This window comes from Amphiura filiformis, chromosome 18, assembly GCF_039555335.1.
Source record: "Amphiura filiformis chromosome 18, Afil_fr2py, whole genome shotgun sequence".
In the NCBI taxonomy this organism is placed as follows: Eukaryota; Metazoa; Echinodermata; class Ophiuroidea; order Amphilepidida; family Amphiuridae; genus Amphiura; species Amphiura filiformis.
The window spans coordinates 59,688,051-59,713,482 of record NC_092645.1 but is presented as its reverse complement, the minus strand read 5'-3'; the positions used below and the strand labels follow the sequence as shown (position 1 = coordinate 59,713,482).

Here is a 25,432-nt window from a genome sequence, read left to right as displayed (position 1 = left end):
CTGATTTTAATGTAAGGGCAATCCTTCAATTTATTGTGTAATCAATATTGGATCTGCCTGGCCTTGTGCCAAATGTTATAAATAAATAAATAAATAAATAAATTACCACACCAGTCAAATAGACTAGTAAGTATCCGTCAAACATACCATGTATCTATTATAGCAATGCCAAATGAACAAGTCTTCTTACCACACCAGTCAAATAGACTAGTAAGTATCCGTCAAACATACCATGTATCTATTATAGCAATGCCAAAGGAACAAGTCTTCTTACCACACCAGTCAAATAGACTAGTAAGTATCCGTCAAACATACCATGTATCTATTATAGCAATGCCAAAGGAACAAGTCTTCTTACCACACCAGTCAAATAGACTAGTAAGTATCCGTCAAACATACCATGTATCTATTATAGCAATGCCAAAGGAACAAGTCTTCTTACCACACCAGTCAAATAGACTAGTAAGTATCCGTCAAACATACCATGTATCTATTATAGCAATGCCAAATGAACAAGTCTTCTTACCACACCAGTCAAATAGACTAGTAAGTATCCGTCAAACATACCATGTATCTATTATAGCAATGCCAAAGGAACAAGTCTTCTTACCACACCAGTCAAATAGACTAGTAAGTATCCGTCAAACATACCATGTATCTATTATAGCAATGCCAAAGAAACAAGTCTTCTTACCACACCAGTCAAATAGACTAGTAAGTATCCGTCAAACATACCATGTATCTATTATAGCAATGCCAAAGAAACAAGTCTTCTTACCACACCAGTCAAATAGACTAGTAAGTATCCGTCAAACATACCATGTATCTATTATAGCAATGCCAAAGGAACAAGTCTTCTTACCACACCAGTCAAATAGACTAGTAAGTATCCGTCAAACATACCATGTATCTATTATAGCAATGCCAAATGAACAAGTCTTCTTACCACACCAGTCAAATAGGCTAGTAAGTATCCGCTTCACAGCAATTCAATTTGGCAGCCTTTTTGACAAACAAAAAGTAAGAAAGTGAAAGTCTTGTGGTATATTATTTGTTCAAATAACCTTTTGAAGATATTATAAAGAAAAGTATTTCATATCACTAGAGGTAAAATGTATTTAATTTTGGTCATTATTCAAAATAGGCTGTACAATGTTTGGCATCCCAGAAGTCTTTGCGATTCGACACCTGATGACGTTACATCAATGGGAACACCTCCACTGCTTAATACTGTGAAATTCAATATGTGCAGTGAAAGTGTACACATTGATGATACATCATGATGATCCAAACACAAAGATTCCATAGGTGAAGTGAATAGAAATGACATTTACACATTTCTATTTTTGTAGTCAATGGTAAAACATGTTAGGTCCTGTGATGTAAGCACATTTTTCATGACATTTTATACAGATTTTAATAATTAAAGCATAGTGTATAAGTTTATTGAACAAATAATAGTTTGGCCAGCAATAGCAATATGTGGCAAGAATCCACATGCTACTAATATCAATGACAAATATGTCGCTCCTTACTGTTACAATCAAATGTTAGATTTTGACCTGAAGACACATGTGCTGATAACAGTGACGTAGTGTTTTGATGGAGTTGTCTTCAAGGTTGACCAAATGCCCTTCAGAGTGTATAATGATGCAATCATATAACCATGGTGAAGGATCTTTTTAATTACCAACACAAATGACCATCCATTTGGAAGTTGCAAGTTACATTAATGTCACTACAGGCAGTACAAGTGCCAGTGTTATCTGATCGCATACATGTTATATTAATGTCACTGCAGATAGTACAAGTTCCAGTGTTATCTGATCTTGGTGGTCCCATCCTATCCTGTGAGTGTGTGGAGGAAGATGCCTGCATTGGGCTAGTTTGGCCAGCTATTACGATAGGTGGCAAAAACCCACATTATGTTGTGTATGTCAATGGCAAACAACATGAAGAGAAGGTAAGACAATAATTTTTATAAGCAAAGATACAAAATAGGAAGTAAAATAATTATATAGCATCGTTGGGCAGGAAAAACATTGTATGTACCTGTGACCCTTGAACATGTTTAAAACAAAACTGCCAACAGGTTACATAGAAGGTTTTGCTTTAAATATGTTCAGGGCCAATGACACCAAGGAGGTTTTTCCTTCCCAATGATGATATGTGAGAATATTGGCATTTTAAAAGTTTATAACAAGCTTGCCAGAGATCTTAGGATTTTTAGCTATTTTAGGATTAGTTTACTGGGCATGATGATGATGGTGATGGTGACGCTGACGGTGATGGTGGCGGCGGCGACTATATTTTTAAAATGGTCTCCTTTGGCTTGGTTGGATCAGATTGAAATCCAAGAGATTAGATCCAAACACTCATGCTGGGCAAAGTAGTGTCCATGTGTGACAAACCAATATAGCAGGGGTATTTATCATAGGGTTATGGACATGGCAAGGTGGTCCATTCTCTTTGGTGGAAATGAGTCTCACATAAGCATACTTGTGCATAATTGACTTATTTCATGTTGTAGGAATTAATTCTGAGATATTCAACAAATGACATTAACAAGACCAAAGATATGAAATGATGCAATGATCAGACTCTCACATATGGGTTGTAGATATAAAATGATTCATTGTATGTAGTGATCCATAAGTGGATTTGATCAGACTCTCACATATGGGTTGTAGATATAAAATGATTCATTGTATGTAGTGATCCATAAGTGGATTTGATCAGACTCTCACATATGGGTTGTAGATCAAAGATATGAAATGCTTCAATGTATACTGTGTCGCATAACATTATGTATAATATTTTTGTCAGCTCTATCCAGAATCCTGTGAGATACCACCAAGACTGACTATCAAAACTGATGAGAAGGATGCTACTGACAATTCTATCATGAAGATATTTATACTAGCTCTACCACCTGATAAAAACAGTAAGCAAATATCCCCACAAATATTTGTTTTTATGTGTGGGGTGGGGTGTGTATATTGCTAGTGTGTATATTTGATATGTAAATGTACATTATGCAATGGTGTCAGGGATACATACAACTCGGTATACACAGGGCTGTGTACAGTGAATCATGCAGTGATGGATCAATATGCAACCTTCATAGTGTGGATGTGTTTGTTTTCATCGACAAACGTGGACCCACCTATGACATTTCACTCATAAAGTTGTCCAGGGTCATGACAGAGCACCAGAGGGAACTACATATCGTAATAATGTATATGGGGTCTAAAAGGTCCCCCATTGTAGGTGTAATATCAGGTCCACCATTTGGCGGTTAAATACTATCTTACAACAAAAGGCTAGCTTTCAATAGTGAAATGGCAGTGCGTAGAGGTCCATGGTTACGCTGTTAACTTCATAGGAGGCTCATAGGGTCCATGTTTGTCAGTGAAATTGTGTTGGGGTGTGTGTGTTTCATGTTAATAACTGTGCATTAAGGCATAATCCACAAACCAAAGGAAAATGTTTGGATTTTTCACATTGCCTGGCATGTAACATTTTTAATTACAACTTATTACAGTTTGCCCTTAACAAATCGAACAGGCAAAAACAATATAATGACCAATTACAGCAGTACAAAAGCATGGTAGTTGGGTGGTTGTTAACTGTTCTGTTGCAAAGGATATGCGCACACGGAAATCACTGTGCCACATTGTCCGTCGCTACATCACACACAAAGGTCATTGTTTTATCAACAATGACCAGCATTAGCATGCGTATTAATCATCGGTCAAGCAATTTGATTGGATTGCACTAATATACAGAGTATGAATATTCAGTTAGTTACTGTTTTCACAAAAAAATGAGCGGAAAGTTGCCAGGAAAGAAAAGGAGATATGGTTCATTGTAACTGTCACAAGAATTTGACTTTTGAAGACCAAGTGAGAGAGCAACCCAGCCAAGTTTATTTCAATTTAAAGCTTATGATCCAGAGAATATGAATCTAGACATAATTAAACTTCCTCTCATTTTGTGGGAAACAGGTCTTATATTGTATTTTTTATAACATCATTATACAGGTATAGTGATTTTACAAAAACTAATAATTCCTATATTATATTTCATTGTACATGCAATTATTACAGGAAAGTCAGATGGTCACCTATCCAATACCCTAGAGATCCCAGTTCCATTGGCTATTAACCATATCAGAGTAGCAGAAGATAAAGGCACACAGGGAGTACCATATCTGATTGTCAAAGAAGGCAGTGGAAAGCCTCCAGGTGAGATCATTCTTATAATAGTTTGTTTTAGATACTGACAAACAATTATAGGGCTGTGTGATTTTGTGACAGACAAGATGCAGAAAACAACCAATATGCATTGGGATCCTGTAATCCATTGCCTAAATTTGAAATTGAAATAATGTAGACTCAAATATGAATGAAGTGGATATCCAAGGAGGAGTCACTGATATAGGGAAAAAAGGGTACCTCCAGATTATTTTACCAGGTGCCAAGAAATTTACATTGATATTACAGGCATGCTTGTTTGTGCTCTGCAGGTATGTAACAACACATCGTGATAGTAACACATGCTATAAATTGCCACATGCTCAAACCTATCTACACTTATTTTTTTGTTCAATACCGTAAAGATTCGCCTAATGGCGCTATGAGCTTCCTTGACATAACTGGAATTTTAGACACAAACTAAAAGTGTCCTCCCATATAAATCACACCAGCAAATAAGGGCACATACCCTTCATTCTTGTTGGGATTTTTAGAGGAGGGAGCTCTTTATTTGTATATGAAATTTACTCCAAGGCAAAGGAGCCCAGGTGTGCCATTAGGCAAACATTTACGGTATTGCTCAATTGAGATCCTTTGCTAATAAATGCCATTATTTGGTTACTGTACCCGACAATCTCATGAAGGAATCGCAGGTATTGAACTTGTTCAAATGGAGTTGTAACTATGCAACTCGATTTGAGGACAGTGACATCACATAATTTGACCATCAGATGACCCTGGCAGCAGCATCATTTTCCTGCTATTAATTATTTGTGAGGCCGGCCATGTTTAATATGACGTCATCTTAGCCAAGTCTTAATAGCAATACGTGGAATTTTGCGATGCCTCGAATGTCGCCTCCTGTGTGGTAGCATAATTTTTCTGCTTCAAATGACTTAACATTTCAAGTGCTGGCTAGCCCTGCATTGTTACACAAAGTGTGTATTACGCACATTGTTGTATTGAGCTCGTATAGGAATTGCAGGGGCCTGACAATCCAATGTTACGCATTTGTCTAACTTTTGGGGTACATATAATTGAATACCTGAGTGGAAGAAGGGCCCAACTCCATCAAAACTGTTTTTGATATTATATTATTTATAAGAAAAAAGTTGGGCCCTTAGGTATTCAATTAACTAAGCAATTTAGATTGCTGTCCTTTTCTTTTTAATAAGCAATAGTACATTTAGCTGATCTCATTTGACATTTGTACAATTATCAGATGAAGACAATGTTTTACTTCCAAGTTGGAATGCTGAAGAAGATGATGACATCATCCAAGAACCATCATCATCACAAGCTATAACCATGGTAACGGAAGTCAGTATATCCCATGCACCTAGTCCTGTGGATCCAGAAAGAAGGTATACAGTTTATGCTTGAACTCTTCATATATGTTGGTTGTAGACCATTAGGTATTCTGACCATTTAGGTCATAGACAAAAATAATATACAGGACATTCACCAATAGGCAAAGTCCCTGTGCTTTGTATGCTGATAATCCTTGCATATTCATGAGGCCAATCGTTTGAATGCCTGTGTGTAACAAACCATGCACACACCGTTTGTGGCTATCATGTAGCTGTATTAGGGTTTATTATCAGCTCTATGGTGCCTATGTACGTTTATGCAAAAGATGTCAAGACTGTGCTTTGAAAAAATATGTGGTAATAGGTACAGAATGGGTGTAGCATTTTTGATCTCTTGCTTCATGGAACGATTGGCCCTCATTAATGGATGATGCTAGACTTTGCCTGTTGGTGAATGGTCTGTATGTTTTCCTCTATGATTTAGGTATTCAGACCATCCTATAATCTTGTTAAAGAGATTGGATCCAAAGAGAAGTGTACCTCCAGCATGAGTCAGCAAAATTGTGAAATTGAATAGCAATTTGCATCTTTAAGCTTGCGTGTTACAAAAGTTACACACATATAGTTCGATCAGCTCGTAATCGGCAGGAATTGTTAGGCTTTTACCACTACGCCGAAAAGTAGACCCATGCTAAGAGTGATATTTCGGACCTATCTGGTCTATATTGTCTGTGTGTTAAATATAGTATAGACAAAGTATAGGACTTATATAATAATTTGTGATACTTCTGGCGAGTTGTCACACAACATTTCTTGAAATAAAATTTATTGATATTAATCTGCGATGTTATAAGTCCCGTTGATTAGGAGCTGATCAAACTATAGCACTTAACCCATGTTGTCTACATGCAATTTAAGTTTACTGGGTTCATGGCAAAATAATCCTCATGTACACTAGTTTGCCTTCCATGAGTGCCACACAAACATGGTGGAGTTTGTACTCATTAGGTCTAATGTCTTTGAGTCTTATCCAAAGTTGTTTGGACTATTATCTGAGGGCTGTAAAAGTTGATATTTTTAGGGAATATTACACGACATTTAATCTGTTCCTTGCCTTTCAGTATTATTTCAAGACTACCCCATATCATGACATTTAATCTATACCTTTTTGTCCGGTAGAGTCAGCTAACAGAGACAAAATCTCACATGCTAATCAATCCTAAACCAGAAAATAACCATCCTCTTAAGGGATCTAGAATGAGCGTTTATGGCGTTTCGACAGTATTTTTTGTGGGTCATGAGAGCACTTCAGGCGTATCGAATTGCATTCTGAATACGAAGCATGTCTTTCTGATATCAAATAAAATTAAATTCACGATATAATACAAATTTTATGACAAATTATTAAAATTTGATATTTTTCCAATTTTTGATATATAACAGTCCTCGAAAGTAAATTTTATAAATCTAATGATATATTCTTAAAGTGTATGTAGCTGGGAGGAAAAAACCGACAATCAATTGAAAATTTTGACCTTTTATATTGAAGATATTGATTTTTTTCCCAAAAAGACCTAATTTTTTTTTTGTGTTTTGGGGAAAAAATTCATATCTTCAATACGAAAAGGTCAAAATTTTCAATTGATCGTCGGCTTTTCATCCCACCTACATACACTTTAAGTATAAATCATCAGATTTATAAAGTTTACTTGAGTACTGTTAAATATCAAAAATATCAATTTTAATGATTTGACATAAAATGTGTATTACATTGCGAATTTCAAAAAATCAAAATTATTTGATATCAGAAGGACATTCTTTGTATTCAGAATGCAATTCGATATGTCTGATGTGCTCTAATGTCCCACAATAAATACTGTCCAAACGTTCATACCCCTTCCCTTAACTTTAACCTTAAACCTAACTCTTCCCCATAAACTTAGCCATAATTGCACTCCAAAATTTGCCTGTAAGTTGTCTGCAAAATCTGTAACTTTTTTAAATGTTTGCAATTGACATTTCACCTCAATTTGAAAAGTATGGAGCAATGAAGTGACTCAAGTTAGAAAAGTGATTTTGAGGCCTGCTTGAATTTTATGTTTAAAAAATACTTTATTTTGATTTAAAGTGCATGTTCATATGTATTGATATTCGTGTAATGCATTCTGTCAATTATGTTTGCTCTAAATTAGTAGTATTTGATGTCATTTAATTTGTTTCAATTGCTTGTCTTGTGTTGTCTTTGTTTGCTTTTTTCACTTTGCATTTTTGCATATTGATGGTATTTATTTTGTATTAATTATAGATTTTTGCATGCTTTTTTAAACTCTTTATTACGCTTTGATGCAGCTTTCTTGTAATACTAATTGTATCTATTCAGTTGTAAATGGGCACTACTGTCTTTCTTACAGAGCCCCTGATTGGTTAATTAAATCATATAATCATCTGAGTAACCAATCAAAATATCTTAAAGGTTCGCCTAATGGCACTTTGGGCTCCCTTGACATAAGTGGAATTTTAGGCACAACCTAAAAGTACCCTCCCGTAAATTCCCACCAGCAAATAAGGGCACGGAACCATAATTCTTGTTGGGATTTCAGAGGAGGGAACTCTCTATTTGCATTTGAAATTTACCCAAGGCAAAGGAGCCCAAGTGCACCTTCAGGAGAATCTTTACGGTAGACTTTTTAGATCTGTGATCAATTTAAGCTTGATTCTCTTCAGCCCTAGTGACAATTCTTAGCATATATCTGATTGGCTCAATACGTGATATCAAATTACAGTTCTTAGAGGCTGATAATTTGGCTGCTAGTGCCCATGGGGTTAATTCTTACCATATATCTGATTGGCTCAATACGTGATATCAAATTATAGTTCTTAGAGGCTGATAATTTGGCCGGTAGTGCCCATGGGGTTAATTTCTTTGGAAAGTATACAACTTATCTTTTTTTTGCATTGTTTCTTTCTTTCTTTGTTTGTTGATTCCAGTTATACTAACAATGAAACAGGTGTTATTGCTGTCACACCGATTCCATATGATGATGATGAGGTAATAACAGGTGTTACCGCCTCTATGCATGCTCCCAATCCTATGTTAAAATGCATGCGAGTTATCATATACCTTGATCACCAAGATGTAAATGATGAGATTCAGTCAGAACAATTGAAATCTGAGGATGACACAGAAAACAATGCTGAGGAAATGAAAAATGTTGAAGTTAAGACAGATTACCAAGATGGGAAAGAAGAAATTAAACAAGAGAAAAATAAACAAGAGAAAGATGCAGAAGCTGAACATGATGACATAGAGGACTATCTTGGGATGGAGCACCAAGGTGGGCAAGAGGCTAAGAAAGAAGTTGATCTGGAGCAACAGAAAGATACGCAAACTAAACAAGACAATGCACAACAAATAAAAGGTGATGATACTGATGAAAAAGAGACTAGTGACTCCAAGGAAACAAGCGATAAACAACTTGAAACCAACAAATCTGATGAAGATCTAACATTAGATGCTTGTTATAAAGCAGAAATAGAAGAGACTTTGAAATTAGGAGACTCACAAGAGAAAGCATGCAAGAGTAATGAAGACATTGAAAAAGATGCTGTGAACAAATTGGAAGAAGAGAAAGAAACTGGCATGGGTAAGGGTGATACTGGTGATCCACAATGTCAAAAACAAGAAACCTATGATTATGAATCTGATGGAAGCAAGGAAGAGGAGAATGATTTGGAAGAGAGCCAAAATGGAATGAACTTATCTAAAGAAATACAGCAAGGGTCAAAGGGGAATCACAATGCTGATCAAGAGTGTCAAGTTGAAACAAATCAGTGCCAAGTCAAACCACATCTTGATGTTGCTGTAGACAATGATGATGTTAATGGAAGTTCAATGCACGATGGATGCAGTTTAGGTACAGAGTTGACTGTTGAAGAGACAAATGAGCTCCAGGTTCCAAATGATGAGCCATCAAATATTCAAATTGAGAATAGTGCTTCTAGTCTGCAAGTTACAGATTCAGAATCAAGATCTCCTAATACACCAGATATTAGTCAAACAGGACACACTGTTGAAGAGGAAGTTACGGAGAAGGATTTGGGAAGTGGTGCTGAAACAGTATCCCATGATGCATTGCAAATCAAGAATTCAGAAGACTATAAAATACATTCTGGACACAGTACTGATGATGAAGTGTCAAGGAATTTGGATGGGAATAATAACATAGGTAACCAAGGATCAGATTTAAGTAATATTCAAATGACATCCCACAATGGCCAGGAATCTGACTTTAACACTAATGGAAGTAATGATGAAACAAACATACAAAGTAATAAAGAATCCACCAAACCCAATTCATCTGAAAATCTAAGCAAGGATGAAGCGAATGATACAGAAAAACAACGTTCTGAAAAAGGTGATATTGTAGCCAAGGCAGGTACTGTCATAGACAGAGACCAAACTGACAACAGGACTCTTTTACAGGCTTCAATAGAACAGAACCATGAAATTCAAGATGATAGTAATTCTAATGCTAACATAGCAAATGTGGAAGAGTCTACAGGTGATTCAATTAAGGTTCAAAATGATTCAAGAGCACAAGGCGAGACATTAGCGGTGGATGAAAGGCAACAGAAAGCACCAAGGAATAAGTCAATGGGTCAGGGCTCTCAAAAGAAAGGGAAGAAGAAAGCAAAGGAAGACATGAAGAAAAAAGCCAATGAGGATGAAGAAAGAAGGAAACAGGAAGAAGAGAAGGAGAGACACAGGAAGCGAGAAGAAAGGAAGCATGGTACCAAGGTACCCATTCTATGTGTGAAGTTATTCTGCTATACTAATCCAGACTTTTTGTGGTTGCAAACTAATCTTACTATAGCATAGTCAGCAATGACTAATAGCTAACATTTCTACTGGTTTACTAATCGAGATGCTTGTTATTTGTGACTAATATGAAACTGTAACCAGTGAATTGACTAGTCAGCAGTTATTTGACAGAGTGACTAGTGTTTTTTTCCTGACTGACTAATCATAGGTGTTGTTATTAGATGATTTGATATTGCCAATGAAGTGACTAACTACCATATAATTAACCAGAAATGAGTACTTTTAGTTCCATTCTTCAAGATTAACCCTGTACCCAATCCTGCATTTGGTAACAGCACCACCAGTGCATTGAGCTATTGCAGTTGAAATCCTTATACCCTCCTGCGGTAGACATCACCTTAATATCCCACACAGGGGGAATAGATTCCAGATGGAGTCGCCCATTCCGGTAACCCCATTTGAAATTCACACTCCCTGTGTGGAAGATTAAGGTCATTATCTTCCATATTGGAGCACTGTGGCTTAGCAGTTATGTGCTCAGACCCGTATGGTCGTGGGTATGCATAGCATCACAGCCAATGTTGTGTGTCTCCACAATAACATTATACATCGAGGAGTCTGGCCCCAAGTCGCTACAAAGATGGACACTCCTGACTGTAAACACAGGCATGAACCTCCACCTTACATTTGTCTTGGTAATCATAGCACCAGTTTCACAATTACATCTTACCTACCATAATAATAATTACTGCACACCACATCCAAGATAAATGATGCAGTAGGACATACAATTTGTAGCACCACATACTAGTTACAAGCAATGGAAGGATTATAATAGTGCACACTCTCTGTTTGTTTTGGTGCCATTATTTGTGTTTGTGTGTGTGTGGGGGGGGGGTGTTTGTGAAGGGATGGTCTTATTGCTAATGCCCTATGAAGCCAATTCTGGGTTTAGGGACAACCTTATGGAGATAATTTGCTTGTGGAGACACAAAATAATGTTCCATAAGGAAAAACATTCATCATGGCATTAGAAATGGCTGTAAATTGATTGTCCAAATAAAGGAGATGTAGTTGTTTTAACCTCATGAGAACTACCTGCCGATTGGCCAAAAAGAAGTTTTCATTATCAATTGGACCAATCAGCAACATTGTTAAAATAATTTCACCACACAAATAAATTGGGGTGAATTATTTGCAAAGCTCCATTCTGATTGGTGATTAAAATGAAGATATCATGTTATTAACCAATCAGAGGCAATGTTAAATTGGCAGGTAGTGCTCAGGGGGTTAAGGCATGTATGGTCCCATTGGGATGACCTGTGGAACCAGTTATGCATTCAGGTACAGCATTATGGAGACAATTTTGCTCCATAAGAAGAAAAAAAAACTTGGAAAATTATGAGAAGTGTGTGATCTCCATTAGGTAGGGTGTTTGCGTATGTGTGTGTACATCTAATCACATTCACTCTCTACCTCACTCACTGTTAGTATACTGTAAAAACTCCATAGTTAGCATATGTGCTTACTATCGAGCGCTTTTGAAAACATGAAATCGTACCAAAGTCTGGCGCTTTACCAACTGAGGTAATGCGGTTTTGAGACACACATTTGCAGGCTTATTTGTTCGTATAGAGCTATGTATATTGATGATTTGCACAAAATCCTATACACTCTTGGTGGATAGAGCTCTTTATTCATGTTTGCATGTTTTAAAAGTGCTTGATAGAAAGCACATACTGACTATCAAGTTTTTACGTTATATGTTGTGTTGATTACCCTCAAATTTGATGCTTTTTTCAACTTTAAAAATCTACAAAAAATAACCAATTTGAAAAATGGGTACTTTCTTTACTCACTCAGTGTGTGTTTATTGTCTGTCTGCCTGTCTCACCTTATTCTGCCTTGTCTCTTGTTTCTTTCTGTCTGTTCTCTGTCACTTTCATCTGCTGACATTGGTAAATCATAGAGGGAGGGTAACAAAACTTAATAACAAGTAACAAATAAACTGAATCCAAGACAAAATTCTAAATGTTGTTATGAATTGCACAGAGAACCAATCTACCAATCCCAATGGTGAGTGCTGATACCCATCCAAAGAGTGCTGAGTTGACTGTTGACTGGCAGTGTCATTCACCAGATAGTGTTGCATTCACACTGCATCATTTCATGCTTAATGTGGAGGGCAGTCAGTTTGATAAGCATATTGACAGTCATTTTAGGTAAGTACTGGCACTGCATCAAATCACTTTTCTGTAACAAATATTTCACATGTCCACTACACATATACAAACACATAGGGTTTATGTAGTGCCATTTTGTCTTGCCTGAACTTGTTCAGAAAAGAGATCATGTATTCTGTTGGTGTGTTTGTATGTGGCTTTGTGCTAACTTTAATACAAGTTTGGTAAAATAGAACCCACGATCATGATCCTGTAGCATTATGTGGCGAATACAATGTATCTTATTTTTGATATTACCCAGGATTCACAGCCATATAAACACAGATCTTGTCATGTAAATACAAGTAAACAACTTTAATACTTCTCTAGACTATATATCTCAAAATTGATTTAGCAACATGGCGGGACAAATATATTTTTGAAACATATTTTTGGTTTTGGTCAAAAGATTTTAATCACATTAGTTGTTGGCTTATATAAAGGTCGTGAAATTGTTTTTAAATGTCTTTGTTGTGAAAAAACACTGCAGCAATATTTTTGAAATGTTCTCAGAATGTTATTGTAAAAATAGTTTTTAAAAATATTATTCATAATCTGATATTTAAATTTAAATGTTTTCTGGCAATCTTTTGTAATCTTTTGCAAATGTTTTGGAAATCATTTTGTGTTTACTGGGATCAGGGTAGTGCTACCTTCTAAAACTTGGAGAGGTCCATTCCTACATATAAGAAGTTAATTTTAGGGGCCAACTGGTGAAAACTGGACCCCCAAGTACAGGTTAGTGCAACTCCTGGGATATCTTTTGTGGTTGTGTTAGAGATGTCTTAGATTACACATCTCCATCCAATCTTCACAAATCCATGTAACCTATTTTTGCAGTAAGGCTGAGTTCAATGTTACCCGAGATGGTAGTCCTATTCTACAACACAGTTGGAATGCAGGACAGAATACAACATTTGCAGTTAATGGATTGTGTGAAAATACCACATATAGGTGAGCTAGTAGGAAACATTCAATCTCCACAGTACAATGCTTGATCCACTACCAGCTTTTAGTTAAGGAAGAATCTGAAGGATGAAATCGGCAGGGGGGTTGGAATTGTACAATTATTCTGTTCACCGAAGTCAGAGTAACCCAACTGGGTCAAGCTTTAAACTAACTTACTGAAATTTGGCAAAATAGCAAGCATTACTGAGATGGGCTATTCCAGTTGAAATCCATACACCCCCTATGGAAGACATGACTAAATCTCCCACACAGGGTGTGTAAATTTCAAATGGAGTCAACCCTTCAGGTAACCCTTTTGAAATTCACACTTCCTGTATGGATGACTAAGGTCATGTCTTCTGTAGTTGAATAGCCCAATCACACCAAACTGAAACTCACAAATGGACATGTTTGAGCACACTACATCTTTGAAGTCACAGGTCAGTTCATGTTTGTCAGAAAGACACCCAAAGGATTCAAATTGTAGCCATGTAATTGTCCTGGTATTTCAATGGGGGATATCCCCTTCCACCGTCACCACACCACTTAACCCACTTAACCTGCCGATCTAACATTGCCTCTGATTGGTCAGTTACGTGATATCTTCACTTTAATCACCAATCAGAATGGAGCTTTGCAAATAAATCATCCCAATGTTTTTGTGTGGTGAAATTATTCTAACAACGTTGCTGATTGGTCCAATTGACAATGAAAACTTCTTTTTTGACCAATAGGCAGGTAGTTCTCATGGGGTTAAAGGAACATTAAAGTAATATCTTTGCATAACCAATGGTGCTTTTTGTTTCCTGTTAACAGTGTATATGTAACTGCAGTTTACAGTCATCAGAACCTGAATCGCAAACAAGTACGAATCCATTCCAAGCACATACAATGCACCACCGGGGGACCCCCACTCCCTCCGACCCTCCAAGTAACCTCTGTCGGATGTCAAGAGGTAACCCTAGGATGGGATCTGACGCGATGTCATGAGGGCATAGAGGTGGAAGGTTTTATATTGGTGAGGAATAAGAAAGCTACACCTGAGCGCATTCCTTATGGGATTGCCGGGAAGACTATCAAGAATTTGAAACCAGGTATGGCCATTGTGAGAGTTATTTGTGAATTCAAGGCCAGCATTTGTTCTTATTCTATGTCTTGCAATCAAAAACAAGCCTTTTGTAGCCAAGGTGACCAAAATATCAAAATTTGGCGACACAAAAATACCACTCTGTTCTATAGGCTCAAGCAACCCTGATTTTAGAATATTTATTTAATATATCAGCTTAAAGCTAGTATGAATGGCTATGGTGTCATGTTCAGATTTGCTTGAAAATAATACAGAATGTGGAGATGGGTGAGAAAAACTCACCTGCCAATTTTTACGTAATATTTTGTGATTGGAAAACTCCATAGACTTTGCATTTATGGAGTGTTTTTGGCATGTTGCCAAGTTCATCAAATCAGCTTAATTTATGAAAACAGATAATTTGTTTAAATGTGATTTTTTTCCTTTATATTCACTGCATACATCTGGTTTTTGATTTATGTTATTGCAAAAATGCTACTTAATAAGGACAGCAATTTTTTCCAAGATTTTAGTCTTAACAACGGAGATATTTAATGGTAATGTTAGTACTTTTTTCAATTTTCTTGACTTTTTCTAGAAACACTAAATTACCTAAATTCTAGAATTATTTTTGAGCTAACTACAGGTCCAATTTCAACAAACAAGGTGTCATATGAAAGGTAATCAAATTTAGAAAATTCTCTCCCCAGCTTTTTTAAATTAAGTGTTTCTATTTCAAGTAATAGCTGTTCCTAAATTTCCCTAAAATAAAAAATTTAAAAATTATTTTTCTAAATAATTAAACATTTTTCCAAAAAGGCTGGCGAGAGAATTTAGATATTAAGCTTATACACCATCCCTGAAACTTTGAAAACCATAGCACACTCCATGTAGGCTAAAAAATTAAAATGTGTAAAAAGTTAGGTAATTTTCAAAAAATAAAGAAATACATAAGAAATGTTAGAATTTGTATTAAACTCTAAAAATGGATGGAGTGAAGACTTATCTTTAGTTTGTTCTAAGTTTTGAATTATACACAATTCTGATTTGCTATTGTGGCTATATTGTTGCAAGCCTGATTAGCCGTTCATACTATCTTAATTTGTAAACATATTTGAAAAAAAAAACACCATTTGCTTCACTTTTGTTTTTTTAAGTAAAAATAAGGAGAAATGCATCAATCTGTATTATGTTTTTAATTTGTAGGTGATCCTGTAAGATTAGGATAGATTTATGGTATATCAAATTTATTATTATGTTATATTGATATTGAAATATTGGCTCTTTGTACTACAGGCTCCAAGTATCAATACAATGTGATTATGGTCACCTGTGATGGCAAGAAAACCAAACAATCCAACACAGTAACAGTGATGTGTCCAGCACCCCCTGATGCTATCCAACTCAATCTAGATGATATGAATAAAGAACATGCTAGAATAACATGGCATGGTATCAAAGGAAAACATGTCACATCTTATTTGTAAGTACATACCACACACATCCATTGTGCTGCCTTTGTGCACTTTCATTTTCCTACAGATACTTTTGTTACTGCATTAGATTTATGTGAAAACAAAATTTTTTTGATTTTTCATTTGTTATCTATAAACCCCCTATGGAAGACATGACCTTTATTATAATCTCCAACACAGAGGTATATATTTCAAATGGAGTCACTCATTTAGGCAACCCCATTTTAAATTTACACACCCTGTGTGGGAGATTAAGGTCATGTCTTCCATATGGGGTGTGTGGATTTCATCTGGAATAACCCAGTTATGCTCATAGATTTAACCACTCAAACAATTATAGGTTAAAGAATGGGTATTACTTGTTGGCAGAGAAATTAGACAAAATCAACATCAATGCAAGTGCATTATTTTGTCCAATTTCTCAAGCAACAAGTAACACACGTTTTATGTTGGAAAATACAAGTAAAATCAACACGCAAGAAAATGAACGCGTCTGAAAGCACTGCACGTAGTTTAATTTAATTTGTGTTCTCTTGCAGTGTTTATGTTGATGGCGAGCTGCATGGTGAGGTCAAAGTGAATGAGCATGATCCAAAAAGTCTTCAGTATAGTTGTATAATATCAACATCAGATCTCAAGCCTGGCCAATCACAGAAAGTTACTGTAAAGGTAAGGGAGAGCTTCAAACCACATGCCGATGTTTCTGACAGAGCCACAGATTGGGCTGGCCTGAAATGGTTACGCTGCTGGTTCTGCTAGGGTGTCAAGAGTTGACAGGTGGTTGGGTTATGAAGGCATCTTTAGCGTTTCGACAGCATTTTTTGTGGGACATGAGAGCACATCAGACCTATCGAATTGCATTCTGAATCTGAAGAATGTCTTTCTGATATCAAATAATTTTCATTTTATGAAATTCACGATATAATACAAATTTTATGACAAATTATTAAAATTTGATATTTTTCACATTTTGGAGATATAAGAGTCCTTGAAGTAAATTTTATAAATTTAATGATATAGTCTTAAAGTGTATGTAGCTGGGAGGAAAAGCCAGCGATCAATTGAAAATTTTGACCTTTCATATTGAAGATATGGATTTTTTTCCCAAAAGACCTAATTTTTTGGGTGTTTTGGGAAAAAATCCATATCTTCAATCTGAAAAGGTCAAAATTTTCAATTGATCGTCGGCTTTTTATCCCACCTACATACACTTTAGGTAGAAATCATCAGATTTATAAAGTTTACTTTGAGTACTGTTAAATATCAAAAATATCAATTTTTAATGATTTGCCATAACATGTGTATTACATTGCGAATTTCAAAAAATCTAAATTATATCAGAAGGCCATTCTTCGTATTCAGAATGCAATTCGATATGTCTGATGTGCTCTAATGTCCCACAATAAATACTGTCCAAACGTTCATACCCCTTGCCTTAAGCTTGCAAGTATATACCGTATTTAGTCAAATAGTCGCCCCCCCCTCAAATAAACGCTCCACCACTTTTTTTCAACCAAGATGTTTCAAAAATTCCATGCTATCTTGTGTAGTAAGCTTACCAAGTTGCTCACATGGTCATGAGTAGCAGCAATAAATGGCGAAAATCTGCATCCGAACCCGGAAGTGAACCAAAAGTCAGTGTCAAAAGGTCATAGTTCGTCATTTTAGCGTGACTTTTAAGGTTACCTAATGATTTTAACAGGAATTTTCGTGCTAAAATGACCTCTAATAAACGCCCCCCCCCCCTTGGGAAAATGTAACGCCCCCGGGGGCGTTTATTCGACGAAACACGGTATTCGTATTTATAATATATAGTTAATCAAAACAGCTGAAATAGTGCTCGATACTATTAGATAGTAGAGCATGTAATAAAATACACATACAGTGTAATTATGTTCTCAAAGCATGATTTTATTACTGGCGTTTCACACCAAAAGCGATGATCAGACAAATTGCAGAATTCAACAATTGATCTGATGATCGCTGTTGGGGCATGAAACTCCCGAGTAATAAAATCATGCTGTAAGATCCTAATAATACGCTGTTTGTGTATTTTATTCGTATTTATATTTAGACAGAACAGTAAATGCCAGGCTTCCTGGGTGAATTTGGACAAATGGGTCAGCATGGGGTTCCTTCTAGGATTATTCCCTTGGGTATGAATATTCATGTTTGCTTAGGGCAGGGATGTGCTGTTGAAAATTGGAAAGTGGACCCATCCATTACCAATTTCCCAAGAAATTTGGACCCTTCACTATACCAAAAATCAAAATTTTGTGTCCAACTTTAATGCAAATTGTTAAAAGTTTTACAAGGTTTGTCAAAATATTATTAGGCAAATTTCAAATATTTTGGCTTCAAATTTGACATTTTTGAGAAAAAATTGGTAAAATATTAAAATTACCCATCCATATACAAAAATTGGCCTAGAAAAAGGGGTCATTGATATACCAAATGGACAAAGGTGTGACCCATGCTTGGAACACATTCCTGTATGGTCATTTGTACCAAGTACCCCCTGGGGAATATTCATGCTCTCTTTGTGCTTCCCTGGACCTCCATTGACCAGGGTGTTAGCTGTGGGGCAGGCACCTTATCTTGTTAGTTAGACAAAGTTAGTCTTTGGCAAATAAGTTTTAAACAACTTGCCCCATGCTTGGCTGTCTTTGTAAAATAAGTGATAAATGAAATGATCGGTAACAGAAATGTTTTGCAAAAAAAAACAAAAAAAAAACTGACCGACCCTAATTGAATCATCTGTCCTGCCAATAAAACAGATTTCTTTTTATCAACCTAGTGTAAAAAGATGATTTTAATACTGGTGTCTTTGTTTGTAAAGTGTGGAGATTACTTTGCAGGCACACTCACCAAGTCCTTTTGTTTCCTCATTTAGGCTCATGCTGGCTTGCGAACCATGGAAAGCCCAAGTAAAGATGCTACATGTGGAGTTCTTGGACAAGAGTCCAATGTTGTGGTCCTTAGCCACAAGGACATCAAGGATTTGGATGTACCAGTAGTGACACCGATACCAAAACTTGAAGGCATTCATCCAGGTGGAGTTGATATCAGCTGGCAAATACCAGATGAACAAGCCGATGTCACAATAGCAGTAAGTTACAATGGGACCAAGGATTGAGGCTGGTGGAACATACAAAAAGCTTGTATTAAAAAATAAAAGAATATGAATTGTGTCACATAAGCTGAACAAGTCGTGTGTCCATCAGTCAACAATTACGCAAGGTTATTGGTTAAAATTTGATCCCATATGAACAGTTCAAATCCTATAGCAAATGTATTTTCTAACAGAGATGTATACATGAGTAAGTGTTTATCGATATCGTAATTGTTATCTATTAACAAAAGCGTTTCAGAGTTTGTTCATTCAGGCATATCAGGTGGTTAGGGAAGAATCTAGGCATTGTCACTTATGTTGTCACTATCTCATAACAGCTACACGGTTAAATTATGTCTTACGCTTATGAAGGGGAGCAGGCCCTTACAGCTGCTGTGGTAAGGCAACTCCCCAGTACAAAGATTTCAGTGTTTTGTGTATAACATGTGGTGCAAGCATGTAAGAAAATGTTTTATTTGTGTTTAAGCATCGCATATTTAGCGAATAACCAAACTTGAGCCATAGCTGCAGTATGGGATCCTTCATGTATTGGTGGTGTTCAAGGTCAAAGGTCAACAAATGGTCAGTTTTAGGTTTAAAATCCAATTGCAACCATTATTTGTTTTGATGAATCCAAGTGTGTCAAAATAAGGATCCAGAACATAATAATGATAAAATTGGATGCTTTACGCCCAATATTTATTAGTCTTGCTATGAGTTTTAAAATACTGGACTCGACTAAGTCTTGTCCAATATTTTAAAACTCATGGCTCAACCAATAAACATGGGCTCAATCGATCCAATTTTGTATCATACTTAGCCATATAGCTGCACTATAGGAACTTTTATGTAATAGTGGTGTTCAAGGTCACACACTAAGGTCAAAGGTCATTTGAGGTCAACTTGTAACATAGCGTGACAAATCTTCGGACGACCTATCTGAGACCGCCGTTCTGATTTTCTAGTTTATGGGATTGATTATAGGTTGAGAGGCTTATTCATCATAACCCAGAATAACAAGCATTCAATCTTAAACATTACACACTTATCATATCAAAGAACCTTGGTTTAGAGATGACCAGTAAAGTAATCTATTGAAACACACACAAAAAGAGGTTTGTTATGTCCAAAATGATAAGTGGGTAGTTTAGTGGCAGCTTAATAAAGTTTAGTATTGTATTATAATGTGGGGGCAGATTGGGCATGCTTCCCATACACAATCTTAAGTTGCACCTTAAACCTTAAACTATATTCTTTGTTGCAGGGCTATGTTATTCTCAAAGATGGAGAACCAGTTCCTCCATTACTAGCATCCAACCTGACACAGAGCACAGTGTCTGATATCAGACTTGGTAGTACTGTCAATCTTCAAATCATAGCATTTGCTGGTCCGCCTAGATCACCAGGGTCAATAGCTTCTCATGATGATGGTAAGTTGCACCCACCCCTCTCTCCCTCGCTCACTGAAGATTTAATGATTGTATTTGAGTGATTGAGGGAGGAGGGAGCAGGTCAGTGAATAAGCATAATCAATGTATAGCTCCTGTACATTGATGCTCTTGTTAGATATCTGGAAAAATAATAGGAATTCTCTGCTGGAGGCAAAATATTCACAATTCTATACATCAAATTTCACTTTTGAACAACAATAGGCAAATTTGTATGTGAGCTGGGCAAGTGACTGAGTGTATGTGTGGCTGTTGATTCATAGTAAACCAACATTGGAGATAATTCATAACAATATAGACCTGGCATTATAATGGGCTATGTGCAGTGGTTTTCTTTGTAAGATCTTATAGGGTTAGGGTTAATGACATTTTTGAAGGAGAAATAATAAGAATGGGCTATTCCAGTTGAAATCCATACACCCCCTACGTGGAAGACATGACCTTAATCTTCCACACACCCTGTGTGACACAGGGGGTATAGTTTTCAAATGGAATTATTCATTCATTTGTGGAACTCCATTTGAAGTTCACACTCCCTTTGTGGAAGATTAAGGTTGTGTTTTTCATAGTGGGTGTATCATGGATATCAACTGGAATAGCCCGATTACCCACACAATTTAGTTTCTTATGCTCAAAATTACTTTTTCTGTTTCATTATCATTTTTTTTTTAGAATCAACAATTGAAGATATGTTAGAAAACTACACTGCCTGTGAGCCGGGACCAATACTACAGGTGCAGTATGTAGGGCTAGTACCCCCTCCACCCAGAGTGTGGAGTGAGCTCATTGGTGGGCATTCAGCATTAATTGCATGGGAAAAAGGTAAGCTTACTGAAATGTAAAGCATTCAGTACATATTACTTTTGAGTGAATTCAGATGGCACATGTTTGGCATCGCCAGCATATTTGTGAGATTATTCCTAACACTCTTAAAAGTTTGAGTTGTACCAGAGAGACGTAAGGTGGTATCGGAGGCATTTTGGAAGTGCCCTGTTCATGTTGTAAACAGATTAATTGAATAGAACAAAGCACACTTATCAATATGCCTTTTGTTTGAAGCAAATCGGACATACGGTTTTCAAAATATATCAATTTATAATGGCCAAGTTGCTTCATTTTTTTGTTATTATAATTATATAATTGATATTTGGACTTTTTCAAAAAATTCAAGCACCACAAATACTGAACCTTTTTGGTTTGATTAACTACTTAATTGATTCAATGAGTTATTATTTTGTGCTTATGCATCCAGGCAAGAAACCTAGGAAACACTACGTGCCTGCTGATAGTTATGTTGTACGTTGGTGGGAAACCGAGCTGGAAGAAAATGCACAAGAAAATTCGGAGTCAACAACTGGTATGTTGAACTGAGCATGTCATTTTTAGGTCGTGTGTGTGTCCGGCCAGTGTGTTTGTGGGGGGGGTGTCTGTCAACAAATATGCTCATGTGTAAAATTTGGTCTCATATGAACAGTTCAAATCCTGTTATTATGTTTTCAGAATCTTGCTTGCTATACTTCTCTACAAAGTTTAAAATGCCACAAAAACAGTATATAATTGGACGCATTTTGCATCCACTTTTATCACACATTAAGGCTCTAATCCCCATGATTTTTAAAATCTCCCATTTTGCCACCAATTTTAACGTATTGAAAATAGAACCAATTGAATACCTGAGTGGAAGAAGGGCCCAACTCCATCAAAACTGTTTTTGAGATATTAAGAAAAAAACTTCAATATTTGGAAAAGTTTTATAGACAGAATGTTTTCATCTTCAGGGGACCTTTAATACATGAACATACAGTATTACATACTTTTGAAATTATATATGATGTTTCCATGGCAAAGGTACAGGTCTTAGTACGAGCTGGAGTTGGGCCCTTCATATAATACAATACAATACAATACAACTGAAATTTATAAAGTGCCTAAAACCAAACTAATGTACTGCAAGTGCCAGTTCCGTAAGCAGATGTGTTATAAATAGCTACAGAAATTTGGTAATTATCCATTATTTGCCCAAGTAGAAGCATGTAATATATGCTAGCAAGAAAGATTTTTGTAGTGAAAAGCCGATTTCATGGATGAACAAAATTCCTCTTTAACCCAATATTTGTGGAAGTAGGGCCCTTTGAAGAAAGGCCCAACTCCATGGAGTTGGGCCTTTCTTCAATGAAAACCATGATTAAGTGTACGTGAAAGACTATTTAGAGAGTGGATCTTGGCGTATCTTTCACACACAAGGAAGAACAGTCTGCTGGCAATAAAATGCTGGGTCTAACTCTTTTTTGTAAAAAATTGGAGTTTGGCCCTTCTTCCACTTAGATATTCAATTGTATGTGATCTATAGCGAGCACAGACGGACTGTATTAGACCATGTGCAAAATAGAAAATATAAAAATTGCTGTCACAGCACTGGCATTGTCGGTATGCTCAATAGCGACAGAGAATTCCAATGGTTACAACTGGGAGATGCATTAATGGGGTTTGGTGAAATCTCAGTACAAAAGTTAATGTAAGTTGTAAAAGCCACCACTAAATCTCATCGTAAACACAGCTAATAACAGCTTCAGAATTCAACACCCTGGCATTCTCGCATCAAAAAAAGAACCAAAATTATCCAATTTCCTAACAAAGCTTGCATTTCAATAAACCTTCAACCCACATCATGTTCGTAATTCAATTATATCCATTCGGTGTTCACACTCTGTGAACACCATAGTCGCATTACTTTGTGAAAGGTCCCTGTTAAAGAAGTGTAGGCCTGTCAAACGTAAATCATTTTACTTTTTACTATTTACTATGTGACAATGTTTTGAGGCTTATGAAGAGCCACAAACTGATGAAGCATCCTAAATGCTTGTGAAATGGACTCCTATAGATGTATAGGGTGTTCAAGAATTGATGTACCCCTACCCCTTTTTGTTATCATATCATTAGTGGAGGAAAAATTGTGATGCAACTCAAATACACATACACCTGTCTTGATTGCATCTTAAGCTTTCTCTAACTTTTTAGTTCATCAAAATCAAAAGTTTTCGCTGAGTTCTGGATATTTTTGTGAATTGGTGAAAATTAATTATACTATATATGTTACGCAAATTTATAGAATTCCGGAAAGAGGGCCAAAAAAATAAAAGAATCTGGAAAAGTAAGCCAGTTACAATGGATTTTGAGACTTACGGTTATAGATTTGTGTATTGGGTTCAAACCATCCAATTTGATATCAAACTTGGTTCATAGCTGCATTATGGATAGTCATATAAAAAAATTACACAACACTAATTGCAACATAAATCCCCCAAAATCCAAGTAGTGAAACAATGCCTAATTTGCATAAATACAAAATGGCTGCTTATGCAGGAGTGAAATTTCAAATTTGGTCAAATCTTGCTGAAAACCATACCAATGTATTGCTCTCATCATAAGGATTCAGAAAAAGTATATTTTGACCTATCTCCAATGATTGAATGTACATTTCTTGAGTTATAGGGGAAAAGGTCAAATGTCAAAATTTGGACTCCGCAGGGGGGACAAAAAATGAAAAATTCTCTGATTTGATCAAAATGGTCTCACATTGTTCCGCTTGCAAAAGCATTTAATAAAAAAAAATAGTTTGCCATAGGCTCAGGTGGTTTGTTACCTTGGTAACATGGCAAAGAAGGTCAAATCCCATTTAGTCATGTTGACCTTGACCTTGTTTGTGATGTTACTTATGTAACAAAACATCCAATGCTATTTTTATCATTTCGATTTATTTTTGCTAAAGGAACAATTTGAGACCAGTTGGATTAAAATTGGACCATATTTCAATTCTAAATGCCTGTGGGCCCCAAAATTTGACCTTTGACCACTTTGCCTATAACTCGAGAACTATATGTCGGAGACTGGTCAAAACTATACTTTTTCTGAATCCATATGATGAGAGCAATACATTGGTGTGGTTGATGTTAATAAGATTTGACTAACTTTGAAATTTCACCCCTGCAAAAGCAGCCATTTTGGATTTATGCAAATTAGGCACTGTTCCACTATTTGGATTTTTGGGGACTTTTGATGTTATTAAATAAACTTTTCTGAAATGAATGGTGATTAAATGGATTCTGTTGCAATGAATTAGTGGTGGGTAAACCCCTTATTTTTGTCTCGCCTGATAAGGCAGGAGACTATATAATCACTTTTCCGTATGTATGTGTGTATGTATGTAGGGGTGTATGTGTGTGTGTATGTGACAAATTTGGTTAAAGTTTTGGTTAAAGCATGGAAGAAAGAGATGAGAAGGAACCACAACGACTTCGATCGGCCAAGTTTTAATCCGCTTATCTATTGACGCATGAAAAGAAAAGCTATCAATGGTACTTACTTTCATGTATAATCCATTTACCGCGATCGATGCTTGGCAAAATCATTACTGGAAAAAATTTATAACAAACCCATCCACGAACAAACAAACGCTTCCCAGAAGTAAGATTATGGAATTTCACTGATGCTCTGAACATGTATAGTAGCTTTGTTTTGGGATCTACAGTCAAACTGTTTTCTTGATCGTGTTGTGTAGAAAATGTCCTATAAAACATCGAAAAGGTAATCAAAATCGGCCGTTTTTTTGCTGAGTTTCATCTTTAGCAAATAAGGTAAGATTTTGGTGACTTTTTCGATGAAAAATAGATGTAAAATGTTCTTAAATAATGCACAATGTTCGGTTGAGTCCGTACATAAAACCTGTTTAATTTAATAGTTTATATGTGTATAATCGTAACTAGCTAACTCGTT

At 36.1% G+C, this 25,432-nt stretch overlaps 1 protein-coding gene across 1 annotated transcript in view; it reads left to right on the top strand.

The window, feature by feature from the left end:
- Positions 1-25,432, top strand: part of LOC140139648 (uncharacterized) — a 192,328-nt gene that overhangs the window by 111,204 nt on the left and 55,692 nt on the right. Inside the window, 15 exon segments of the mRNA XM_072161352.1 lie at positions 115-882; positions 1,802-1,963; positions 2,827-2,944; positions 4,110-4,247; positions 5,479-5,620; positions 8,555-10,364; positions 12,441-12,610; positions 13,451-13,564; positions 14,375-14,652; positions 15,921-16,107; positions 16,639-16,768; positions 18,993-19,208; positions 20,476-20,641; positions 21,332-21,481; positions 21,912-22,016. Of these exon segments, the coding sequence (XP_072017453.1) occupies positions 115-882; positions 1,802-1,963; positions 2,827-2,944; positions 4,110-4,247; positions 5,479-5,620; positions 8,555-10,364; positions 12,441-12,610; positions 13,451-13,564; positions 14,375-14,652; positions 15,921-16,107; positions 16,639-16,768; positions 18,993-19,208; positions 20,476-20,641; positions 21,332-21,481; positions 21,912-22,016 (4,654 nt within the window).